General features: G+C 41.5%; 1 protein-coding gene across 3 annotated transcripts in view; it reads left to right on the top strand.

Annotated features, from left to right (window-relative positions):
* The window catches only part of LOC126278095 (epidermal retinol dehydrogenase 2-like), a 348,505-nt gene that overhangs the window by 259,726 nt on the left and 75,889 nt on the right, over positions 1-12,890 (top strand). For all 3 annotated transcript variants that reach the window (XM_049977953.1, XM_049977946.1, XM_049977963.1), the window contains one exon: positions 8,827-8,898. In XM_049977953.1, coding sequence (XP_049833910.1) covers positions 8,827-8,898 — 72 coding nt within the window. The remainder of the gene's footprint in view (positions 1-8,826; positions 8,899-12,890) is intronic.

Here is a 12,890-nt window from a genome sequence, read left to right as displayed (position 1 = left end):
TTTTATTTATTTATTTTTCTTGTTCTATTAAAATCCCATGTCATTCCAAGCATGTGTGTCAGTTTGTACCTCTCTATCTACATTATTCCGCAATTTATCCAGTTTTCAAATTTATACTAACTTTTTGATCATCTGGTACTTCTAGAGCGAGGAAATGGTAGATATCTTGGTGTTATGTAGTCCATGGTTCTCGTGTCCATCGTACGTATCCTTAATCCTGAACTAAGGTTTTCCAATGGAGTGGACAACTGTTACTGTCAAAATATAAAAAAAAAAAACCGGTTCAAATGGCTCTGAGCACTATGGGACTTAACTACTGTGGTCATCAGTCCCCTAGAACTTAGAACTACTTAAACCTAACTAACCTAAGGACATCACACACATCCATACACGAGGCAGGATTCGAACCTGCGACCGTAGCAGTCGCGCGGTTCCGGACTACGCGCCTAGAGCCGCTAGACCACAGCGGCCGGCACTGTTACTGTCGCAAACGGTCCTGAGGAAGCAAAGCACACAGTTCGCTCCAGTGGACACTCCCTGCTGGTGTTGTGCCCTGCGCGCATTTGCCGCCGTAGGATCGATTTGAAACGTCAAAGAAGGGTTAGTAATGCGGCAGAAGATCGAGTTTTAATGCCCCGTCTGCAACGTCATTAGAGACGAAATAGAAACTCTAATTTGAGAAGAATATGGAAGATCGTTTCCAAAGGAAGGGTCACAGTATTTAGCTTAAATATATTTAGGGAAACCACGGAAAATCTAGATGGATAGACGGTGACTTGTTCTTCCACCCCTCCTGAATGTAACATCCCCGCCTTGGAAGGTTGCGGAAAGTGGTGTAATTCTGCTAGGTACCAGAAAACGTGTGGTAGCCGGGTGTATTGCAGTTCCCGTGAGTCAAGGTGTGGTCACCTTGCTTACTCGCTCTTCATATACCAGATTGTACGTTCGCAACAAGAAAAGCGGCTGCAAGTGATAAAGCTGCACTTGATAAAACAACTATTCGGTTTACCGTACGCCCTTTGACGAAAGAGGTGAAACGAAGCCCTTCGCACTCAACTTTTGGTAGGGGGCAGTGTGATGATGCCTGACTACCTGTTCAAACTATCTGATCCTCCCATGTGTAGTGCTTGTGTCCAACTTATAACAATGCGTCACATTTAAGTTAATGAACTAATATTCAGAAGAGGGGGTAGAGGCTACTATGCTACATGAAATCTCTGTTTCAGAAGACAATCAGACGAATTTGGTACGTTTAAGATTTTGTGAAAAGTCTGACTTAGTCATTAATTATTAGGGAGAAGATTTTGATGTTAATAGTGATTCATCCATGTCAATGTCGGTTGAGCTTGTGCCTGTCAACTGAATTGCTTAAAGCATTATACTAACCAGACACTTTTTGTATAGTTTTATTTTACGTTCATTCATGTTCATGCGATATTACGATGCAAAGTTCCTTTAGACATGCATGCATGACTTCCAGTTATTATAAGTATAGAATATATGAGGCGATAGATGTGGAAAGCAATAAACAGTACAGTAGCTGCTATTGTTTGAGGACCCTCATTTATCTTTCTGGTCCAGTTTTGTTTCTAGCGCATAGATCGTGTCATTCAGCTGTCAAGTACTTGGTCACTAAGATTAATTCCAGAACAGCCAAAGATGACCTCATCATTTAATATCAACCATGGCACTCGAACGTGTATGGAGATGAATCACATACTGTTCAAATTCACGAATCGGCCGTCCTGTACTTTTTAGGGGGTTTTCCACATTCGACAGTGCAAATTCCGAGTTGATAACCCAAGCCCAGCTGAGAAACACGGTTAAAACTTTGATCAAAAAATTTACACAAATTGGCGCGAAGGATTCCCCCCTCCCCCCCATTTTATACTAACAATGAAGCTTAATGAAAAGTATATGGTTACAGAAATTGCGCCGACACCAATCTGTTTCTTTCAGAATATTATTCGCAACTACACACAGAATAAACTTCACGCTAAGAATCATCTTACCGTAATTTGTGTCAGCTACTCAGTTTTTTTTCTCTTTTTCTTTTACATTGTACCGAATAGTGTTTCGCTTGTATCAACCTCTCTGTGTTCACTATTTCCTGCTGAAGTCATGTGATTTTGATGAGACACTATTTAAAATGTGCCTTCCCTCTTGGAGCATTAATTTTTGAAATAAAGTATAGAAGCGCTAAACGAAACAAAATTGACAGTTTCTAAACAGTAAGAATTTAAAACAAAGTTTTTCTCAACACGACCGTTAGTTTAAATAACACAGGACTTTAGTAGGTCGCGTTGCAGGTGCTACGCTGTTGCCTTCCTTCCAACCTCAGTTAATTTATACTAGAACCAACCGTTTAACTTGGACCCCGACCCAAAGTGCTTCTTGGCATGTTACACTTAAACACCTCATTTTCAGAGGAGGAAGAAGCGATTGTCCATATAATTTGAGGAATGATTTGAGGCCGAATCACATACCTCATATAATTTAAACAATGGGTAGTCCAGATTTGAATATCAACAATTATGACCAGGACAGATTGCTGTTTACCGTAAAGATAACACGTAGTGTGTCAGACAGGCAGAAGGAAAAAATGTTACACACCGAGCTTTTGAATCAAGCGTTCTCCTGAAAGCTCAGTGTGTAACAGTCTTCGTTATGCATGTCTGTAACTCAATGTGTTATCCTTATGGTGAGTAGAGAGAGACACCATATATTTTGTAATCTGTGAAGTATACGGACGGAGATATAAAATAAATATTACACTCAGGATGGGACGAATAATGCAAATAGTAAGCAATCATAGTTACTTCTTATAGAGAACACAGCTGTTAAAGATGGTTCTTACTTAACATGCTGATACATACACACAAGGATACTCATGGCTATGCATTGGCAAATCATTTCACTTGTGAACATCAACGCCATCATTATAGTTTCTGTGAAGAGACTGTATGTAAGGGTAAGTGAAACCAAGCAGATGATTGAATTACAAACAATAAACAACACACGGAGCTTTCTCACTCTTGGGAATAAGCTCTCACGTGAACGAAAGTCATAAATTGAACATTATTCTAGAAGGACAAGTCAAATGTTTACGTGAAAAACTTCTTTGTTCATTATCAAGCTCCCAACACTCAGAAAACTCATTATCAGATGCTAACATTTACGGGAATTTTACCGATAACATCGCGAAAGTACGTAACAGTGATACGGTAGAAAGGTTCAGAGATTTACAATAGCCGGCCGAAGTGGCCTTGCGGTTCTAGGCGCTACAGTCTGGAACCGCGTGACCGCCACGGTCGCAGGTTCGAATCCTGCCTCGGGCATGGATGTGTGTGATGTCCTTAGATTAGTTAGGTCTAAGTAGTTCTAAGTTCTAGGGGACTGATGACCACATCAGTTAAGTCCCATAGTGCTCAGAGCCATTTGAACTATTTGAAGAGTTACAATACAGGCGGAATACTTTCGAAATTTCTGTATGACGCTTCATGCTGTAGTTCCTATAAATGGTTCCATCAGATGATTTGAGAATCTCGATGAATTTGTGAAACCTAATTACAATTTAAATTTTCGTAGATAATTACGACCGCCCTCAGTCAGAAAATCAGAAACTGAGCGTCAGTTAGTAACTCGTAGACACCCGTCTACCAGCCGCGGTCTTTCTTATCGTTCTATGTATTTACCAGTACAGATGGTACAAATTTCTACGAGAAGAATTGCGGCCAATCGGCGATCGTTGTTGAGTGGTGCAGTTCTTAAGACTTTTGCGATCACTTAAAACCAAGAAGCGAAATGGAAGGTATGACGGGGGTCAATGATGCCCGCTCCGCTGAATCAATTTGGAAAGCACTGAACAGGTAAGATGCGGGATAAAGTGCTTGCTCGTCGGGCACAAAAATGTTTGGAGCTTGTACGCCCCCGAACATTAAAAAAGGTAATTTCTATATAGTTCAAGAATTATGTCATACTCTCTCATTCCGCGCACTGCTGTGCCTGTCGTTTCCAGATTGTTTGTGCGTGACTAAAACAATTATGTACAATAAGTGTAGCTACAGAATAATGATTTTCACAAGCGATTTAAATGCATGTTCTGTGAGCTGTCGTCAAGAACTTTAACAGCAAGAGCTTAAGCTCATAGGAAAGCTTATAGACTAGAGGCAGTCCTAACTTCCACTCACTCTGAAGGAGAACATGCAGAAAATTCTCTCTTAAATTTCATTTCTGTCCATGGGAAGCACCGTGGTTGTCTCGATGTGCTCGGTTACAGTTCCGCGCTATGCGGAGTAACAGGAACTTTATTGTCGTTTCACTTTCTAATGCAGATAGCGCTAGCTGATTATTGAAACCAGTCTGTAATGACCCTGACATCAAGTTAACGAACATTTTACAAATAGGACAAGAAGGCATGCTTGTGTTTTGGTGTCACTATGTTAAGTACAAGAGTGTTCGTAACAACTGTGTTCTCTTTCAGACGGCAGAACTGTGCAGCGGATAGCGTCAGGTAGCAGTTTATCAAAATTTGTGTTCCGTTTTTTTTTGTTGCATTGTTTGTACCATCCTGCTCTCGCACGAACGTAAGTCCACTATTCAGCAACTAAGAAATTTCTTTTTTTCAGTCCTTGCGAATGGCTCTTACATCTGCTTAAAAAGGAAGGGAAACACTAAAGATCTAGAAAAAATTGTGATGATTTCGTGTGGCGCACTGGCCTGGTGCAAGTCTTCCACTTGGATGCTACTTCGGTGCCTTGTGTGTCCCTAACCTAGCCCAGTAATTCTACGAAGGAAAGGGGACCATCAGTTTAACGTGGGATCCGAACCGAGTCTCGTTCGTGGCGAATCTTCACGCACTGAGAGGTGAAAGCTATGTTAAAGGTAGACTAAAGAAAATCCGTGGACCGGCCGTCATTCGATCCTGCGACCTTTAAGTTTAGAGGCACCCGATAGACCACCAGGCCCGTCTGAAATAGAAACCAATCACGGAATAGTTGTTAGCGGACAGTTCTATTTGTAAAATAAAGTCTTTTTCCCCAAGTTCAAAATCCTGGTCATTTAAATTTAACATGTGTGTCATGCTAGACAAATTTGTAACCATACAATATAAGAAATTAGTCGTAGAACTGGATGTACAAAGGTCGTAATTTTGCGATTATTTTTGTGATTTGATTTTACACATATGTAATTAACGTTATATCTGTTTGGGATTTCGGAGTTTTAAGAATAGCGTGAGCGCGGCGAGGAAGTGAAATAATAGAAAAACGAAATACTTTCCCCTTTTAATCAGAGGAAAATTTTTCTTAATTTATTATTATTTGAACAAACGGTTACGTATGATTACTGATGACGCAGGGGAGGGAGTGGGAAGAGGGGGGGGGGGGGGGGGGGGGAAGAGGGTCTGACACGTGGGTCATAGATTTCGTTCACGCTTTTTAAGGACGTCATATACTTCCTAATTTTTGGAAAAAAATATAGGTCAGAGTTGATGACGGAAAATCGTATTTTCAATATTATGCATCGAAATGTCTATAAACATAACCACCTCTCATCAAAATAATGTGGGGTCCAAAGCTAATAATATTCGAGTTATTGACGTTTTCGTTTTTTGTGCTATATCGTGGATTCGTGGATACACAGCGGAGCGACTTTCGTGGCAGAGCGGTCAAGGCATTAGACCAGCGGACTGGTGGTCTGTGTTCGATTCTTGGGCGTGGCATTTTTCGTTCTATATTTTTTGCGATGTATCTGATAATATTCTGATGATCGAAACAATTGCGTTTGCCTTTTTTGAAGTAAAACGTCGGGAGGTGTGATTAATAATCGAATAAGTATATATTACAGTGTATTGACAGTTATTTTCTTCATGATATGTAGTACAATAATACACATGAAGTACATTACTGCGTAATCCTAACCGATCATCTATTCGTGAGCGTTCTAACAATCAGCGGAGTGAAAATTATCATGAAACAGGCGAAACATAAATTTTTCTCGCATCATGCGCAAAACACGAACGAAATGTCGCCTCATTCACACGTTTTCCAGTTCATCGTTCGTAGATAACGTATCTGATTCACATTTCTAAAAATAGATCTATCTGATATCATTTTGCCGGTGTCTGTGGCCGAGAGGTTCTAGGCGCTTCAGTCTGGAGCCACGCAGCTGCTACGGTCTCAGGTTCGAATTCTGCCTCGGGCATGGATGTGTGTGACGTCCTTAGGTTAGTTAGGTTAAAGTAGTTCTAATTGTAGGGGACTGATGACCTCAGATGTTAAGTCCCATAATTGAAAAAAAAGATATCATTTTCGGCGCGAACGCAGTGTCTCGAGAGACACGCGTGGACACCTGGTTATGGACCAACGCATGAACTTTGATAACATCCGCCTGTCTTGTAATTCTCTGCTCTGCTGTGATGGATCATAAGTCTGAGGTCATGTGATAAAATTTTTTAGCTGTCCGAAAAAGTAAACGTCACACGATTGACAGAAAGACACATTTCGGTGTTATAACTTTCACGGTGCAGATCAGACGAGCGTCATCATCTACGAAAGTCCTATTTAGTGCGTCATGTATAACGCTGAAAGTGACAGTACACAATAATATATACTTCTGTCATGAATAATCACTTCTCATTATGTTGTATTTCAAAAAAAGACAAAGAAAAGTATTCCGGTTATCAGAACATTACCTGCAGATCGAAAAAAAAAATCGAAAAAAACAGCAACAAAAGCGACGACCAAGAATCGAACACGGACCAGCAGAGTGGTAGTTTAACGCCTAGGCCACTCGACCTCAGACGTCCCTCTGCTAGGCTTGTAACATGACGGTTATCCAAGGTACAGCACGAGAACACAAAAACGTTAATAAACTGAACATAATTAACTTTGGAACCCGCATCATGTTGATAAAAAAATTCATCTAAAAGCAATCTTTCGATGCATAACACTGGAATTACGATTTTCCGTCATCAATTTCGACCTCGATTTTTTGCAAAACTGGGGAGCGTCTATATTTTGAATACAGAACGTCCTTGGAAAATTTGATCAGAATCGGAGATTCACGTGTCAGACCCACCTCTTCTAAGGGAGATCGGGCACTGTTTCAACCATTGAATTTGCATTCATCAGGGATGGCGTTGAAATCCACTGCTGCCAAATAATTTAGATATTGCGTGGTAGCCTCTATCAATCTGAAGCCGGGATGGTTCCTTCCGTGAGGACGCGACCGATGTCCTATCCCATTTGTACTATATCTGAGCTTGTGCTCTGTCACTAATGACTTCGTCGATGACGAAACGTTTAATTTTATGTTTTCTTACTTTTGAATAATTACTTTTACCCAATATATCTAGGCGTGGCATAAAAATATTAGGGAGCGTGAACAACGAATCTGACGTGCTACTAGACAATATTAAAAATGTGGTCCCGCAGTCGCACACGGTTTTGTGAAGCAAGTCACTCAGTTAGCCGTATACGACACCTGAGGAAGTTCCTGATGACATATGACGGTCCTTTCTTGGTTCCAAAGCATCTCTATCTGGCGGTATCATCTCGGGCGACGCAACGGACCCGTTAAGTCCACGCTTGGCAAGCAGGGGAGCGGCTAATTCCACTCGGAATAAACAAGCTGTGTTGTAAACACCTGCCAAGACCTTCGACTGTTTCCAGACAGGGCAGAGGCAACGCTGTCCAGGGCTCTAGCAGCTGCAGTTGCTTCCCTAATTTGGTATTCACTCTGTGTCGTGGAGGCGGTGTGTGGATGGATATATAGTTTTGTCACAATCTTATATGTAAGTAGTTTCCATTCTCCTGGATCCCATTGCAACAGTCATTAACGATGTGTGCACTCGGTGGTGCAAGCAGTCACTGTCAAGCTACCGGAGTGCAGAGACAGCTGTGCTGAAGACGTAACTGCTGCTTTAATAAGCCTATGTTGCTCTGCTTCATATCACTGCATAATTTTTCAAATTCTCTTGTCTACTCTCGGAGGGCACATATGAACAACTCACCTTCCATTCTACAATGTCAAAGTTACTTCAATTCATAATTCAACTGTTACATCAAATAGCTTACTGATGCCACAGTCTCCAGTTATTTATCCGGACTCTATACTAGAGCGATGCTTCTTGTCGTCATGCTGTATCCTATTCAAACGTTAAAAGTTTGTGCAAATAGTCTGCAGAATATCCCACCGCACTGAAAAAAGTGTCTAATATATACAAGTTTTGACAAATTTTGAATGCTTGCGCGTATTTTATCCGCAGGGAAATATCCTTCTCATGTTGCTGTGGCGGCATGAATGTAGCCATATTGTCAACAGCAGTTGGCTGCGTCTAGAAGGAAGTTCGACGGAACTTATTTTCTTTTCATCGATACAGACAGGATATAGCCACATTCAAGAAAAGCATTACATTACTCTGATCCTCACTGATACAGGTACCAGGTCTATATTCTGCTTTCTCTACGCACAACTGAAAACGCTGTATATTTCATAATGAATTAGCAGCGAAATGTTGTCTAGTTATTTAAGTAAACCCTGGTATTTCAATTTGGAAAGTTCGATGTAACCATTGATCTGCAAAGAAGATGTGAAATTGCTCTTGCCTGTCCCTGTGTCTCTCATAGTATTGTTCTACTGCATGTTTGTCATGAAGATTATCATCTCACAGAAAACATATTTTCCTTATGTGTATATTCTGACGTTTACTGGCTGTATTTCCGAAAAGATAAATTGTCTTAAAGTACCACACATACTTTTTTCTTTTATTTTGCAGCTTTTTATGTGCATATGAAATGACGTAATTTCTCTCTTTCGTTGCAGGTCGATAAAATCGCCGGATATTTCCGTAACAGAAAAAGACAACAATATAAAGCATCATTTCAAGATAAACAGGTAAGATATCAGTTTCTCCAGCATAACTCAATCTAGCGATTGTCCGAAGCAGGAAAATGTCTACTCGGCTCTCGCCGGCCGCTGTGGCCCAGTGGTTCTAGGCACTTCAGTCCGGAACCGCGCTGCTGCTACGGTCGCAGGTTCGAATCCTGCCTCGGGCATGGGTATGTGTGATGTCCTTTGGTTAGTTAGGCTTAAATAGTTTTAAGTTTAGGGGACTGATGGCCTCAGATACGCCGGCACGGTAGTTTAGCGTGTCCGGTCAGAGGTTCAAAAAATGGTTCAAATGGCTTTGAGCACTATGGGACTTAACATCTGAGGTCATCAGTCCCGTAGAACTTAGAACTACTTAAAGCTAACTAACCTAAGGACAGCACACACATCAATGCCCGAGGCAGGATTCTAACGTGCGACCGTAGCAGTCGCGCGGATACAGACTGAAGCGCCTGGAACCTCTCGGCCACAGCGGCCGGCTTGGTCAGATGCTTAGCTGTCCTCTGTAATAGAAAAAAAAGTGAGTCAATGGATATGTAATGAACTTCAACGGGCGTCAGGGGACGTCAGCCACGAACAATTTGCAACGAACAAAATGAGATTAAAAAAAGAAGGTGAAGTCCCATAGTGCTGAGAGCCATTTGAACCATTTTTTTACTCGGCCCTCTTCCTTATATCTGCAGGGGCCCTAAGTTAATTCTCTACATGCAATACGTTGCCTGTGTTACTACAACAAATTACATGTGTTACTCATGCCGGAGGACACTTCGCTTCACATAAGCTGCTTGGCACTGGGACAGGAGCGAGTCACGACTTGAATCTGACACCAGCTGCATTCTTGCCTCTGTACTTCGCGATGCTGCAGAAGTCATACTGTAAACGCTTGGGCCCAAGTTATAGATGGTGGTGCAGCTTTATAGCCGATGATTTCTTACTACAAAAAAAAGCAAATAGCACAGCACTGCAGTGGTTTGACCTGCTATAGTTGTTTGCAAAGTAGTCTCCACGAGCTCGTTTGGGTAGGAGAACGATAATGTTATGAGTAAGGCGATTCCGTCCACGGGATCGAACTCGGATGCTTCAAAGGACATGTCCGCAGGACATGTGGCCTTTATTTGAGAAAGTACCATGATGATCTCTCCAATGGTAAAAAAGTTCCGGACTGGTACCCCACTCGGATCTCTGGGAGGGGTCTGCAAAGGGAGAAGTGACCACGAGAAAAAAATTGAATAATCAACGAAACGGTAACTTCCTGCGAGTCGGCACGTGAAATGTCAGAAGTTTGAACGTGCCAGGGAAGTTAGAAAATCTGAAAAGGGAAATGCTAAGGCTCAATCTAGATATAGTGGGTGTCAGTGAAGTGCAAAGGAGACAAGGATTTGTGGTCAGACGAGTATAGAGTACTATCAGCAGCAGCAGAAAATGGTATAACGGGAGAAGGATTCGTTATGAATAGTGGGGTAGGACACAGAGTGAGACACTGTGAAGAGTGCGGCGATAGGGTTGTTCTTACCAGAATGAACAGCAGACCAACACCAACAACGATAGTTCGGGTATACACGTTGACGTCGCAAGCCGAAGATGGCTTCGCGGGGCGAAGGGGCAGAAGAAAGGGTTAAGGGAGATATGGGCTTGAGGTTAGTGCTAGGAATGAGACAGGAGAAAGACTGATTAAGTTCTACAATAAATTTCAGCTAGTGACAGCCAATACTCTGTTCAAGAAGCATAAGAGAAGAAAGTATACTTTGAAAACGCCAGGAGATGAGGGAAGATTTCAGTCAGGTGGAGAGTCTGAAAGCAGATACTGGATTGACTGGCGTACCCAGGAGCAGGTATCGATTCAGATCATGATTTAGTAGTGATGCAGAGTAGGCTAAATTTTTAGAGACTAGTCAGGAAGAATCAATGGTCAAAGAAGTGGGATCAAACAAAAGTTTGTTCGTAAGGACTGACTCAGTATACAGAAAAGTCAAAACAACCTTCGGTTGGTAACATTCAGAGAGCAACTAGAGTTCCATTGTTAAACTCAGAGGAAAGAGCGGGTAGGTGGAAAGAGTACATTGAAGGCCTCTATGATGAGGTAGACTTGTCTGATGTGATAAACAAGAAACAGGAGTCGATGTAGAAGAGATAGGGTATCCAGTATTAGTAACAGAATTTAAAAGAGTTCTGGAAGACTTAAAGCCAAATAAGACAGAAGAGATATTTAACACCCTATCAGATTTTATGAAGTCATTGCGGGTAGTGCCAAAAACTAAATATTCACGTTGGTGTGTAGAATGTATGAGTCTGGCGACATGTCACCTGACTTTCGGAAAAATATCATCCACACAATTCCAAAGACTGCTAGAGCTGACAATGCGACAATTATCGCACAATCAGCTTAACAGCTCATGCATCCAAGTTGCTGATATAAATAATATACAGAAAATGGAAAAGAGAATTGAGGATATGTTAGATGACGGTCAGTTCGGCTTTAGAAAAGGTAAAGGAACAAGAGAGGCAATTATCACGCTGCGGTTGATAATGGAAGCAACACTAAAGAAAAATCTAGGATTCGTCGACGTGGAAGAAGCGTTCGGCAATGTAAAATGGCGCAAGATATTCGAAATTCTGAGGAAAATAGGGATAAGTTTTAGGGAGAGACGGGTAATGTACAACAAGTACAAGAGTCAAGAGGGAACTATAAGAGTAGAAGACAAAGAACGAAGTGGTCGGGTTAAAAAGGGTGTGCGACAAGGATGTAGACTTTAGGCTCTACTGTCCAATCTATGCACCGAAGAAGCAACGACAGAAGTAAAAGAAAGATTGAAGTGCGGGAATAAACTTCAAGGTGAATTGATATCAGTGATAAGATTCGCTGATGTCATTGCTATTCTCAGTGATAGTGAAGAAGAATTACAGGATCTGTTTAATGGAATGAACAGCGTAATGGACACAGAATATGGATTGAGAGTAAATAGAAGAAAGACGAAAGTAGTAGCATAAATGAGAACAGCGAGAAATTTGACATCAGGACTGTTGATCAGACGCAGATGAAGTTAAGGAATTCTGCTAAGTAAACAGCAAAATAATCAATGACGGATAGAGCAAGGAGGACATCAAAAGCAGACTAGCACTGGCAAAAAGGGCAGTCCTGACCAAGAGAAGTCTACTAGCAACAAACGTAGGCGTTAATTTGAGGAAGAAATATCTGAGAATGTACGTCTGGAGCACATCATTGTGTGGTTGTGAAACATGGACAGTGAGTAAACCGGAAAAGGAGAGAATCGAAGCATTTGAGATGTGGTGGTACAGACGAATGTTGAAAATTAAGGGAACCGATAAGGTAAGGAATGACGAGGTGCTCCGGAGAATCTGTAACGAAAGGAATGTATGGAAAACACTGACAAGAAAAAGGGACAGGTTGGTAGGACGTCTGTTAAGACATCAGGAAATAATTTCCATGGTACTAGAGGCAACTGTAGAGGTTAAAAGATGCAAAGTGAAACTGAGATTGGAATACGTCCAACAAACAATTGAGGGCCTAGGTTGCAAGTGCTAGTCAGTCGCTCTGTACTGGCAACATATGTAAGGGGGCGGTCCGAAAGTTCCCGTTCCAAGACCTCTCTAATTCCTTGCCTACATGTTGGTGCTAACACATAACCGCAAAAGAATCGCGCTGGGTTGCATATATGCCACAGCAACGCCCTCAAAAGGACAGTTTTTGATCGCCAACACATAATTACTGTCTATTACTACGATCACGTCATTGAATTCTGTGCTTTAAAGTGGCCAGAAAACAAAACAGCAAAAATACTTCACAAAAATGCAAGTTCTCTTTTGTATGTGGCCGCACTGAATGACATAGCTAACATTTTTCCTTGCACAGTTCACAAGACTTTTAGATTTCAGCACAAATCATGTATTTGTCAGGCTAAACCTTAAGCAAGGATATCTGTTAAATTTATTTTCGTATGTCCATCCTCCAGATTGGAGGTTTGAGGAACTTCGGCAGT

The sequence above is a fragment of the Schistocerca gregaria genome, chromosome 1 (assembly GCF_023897955.1).
Source record: "Schistocerca gregaria isolate iqSchGreg1 chromosome 1, iqSchGreg1.2, whole genome shotgun sequence".
Classification (NCBI taxonomy): domain Eukaryota; kingdom Metazoa; phylum Arthropoda; class Insecta; order Orthoptera; family Acrididae; genus Schistocerca; species Schistocerca gregaria.
Note: the sequence above shows the minus strand (reverse complement) of the source record. Positions and strands in the feature narration are given on the sequence as shown.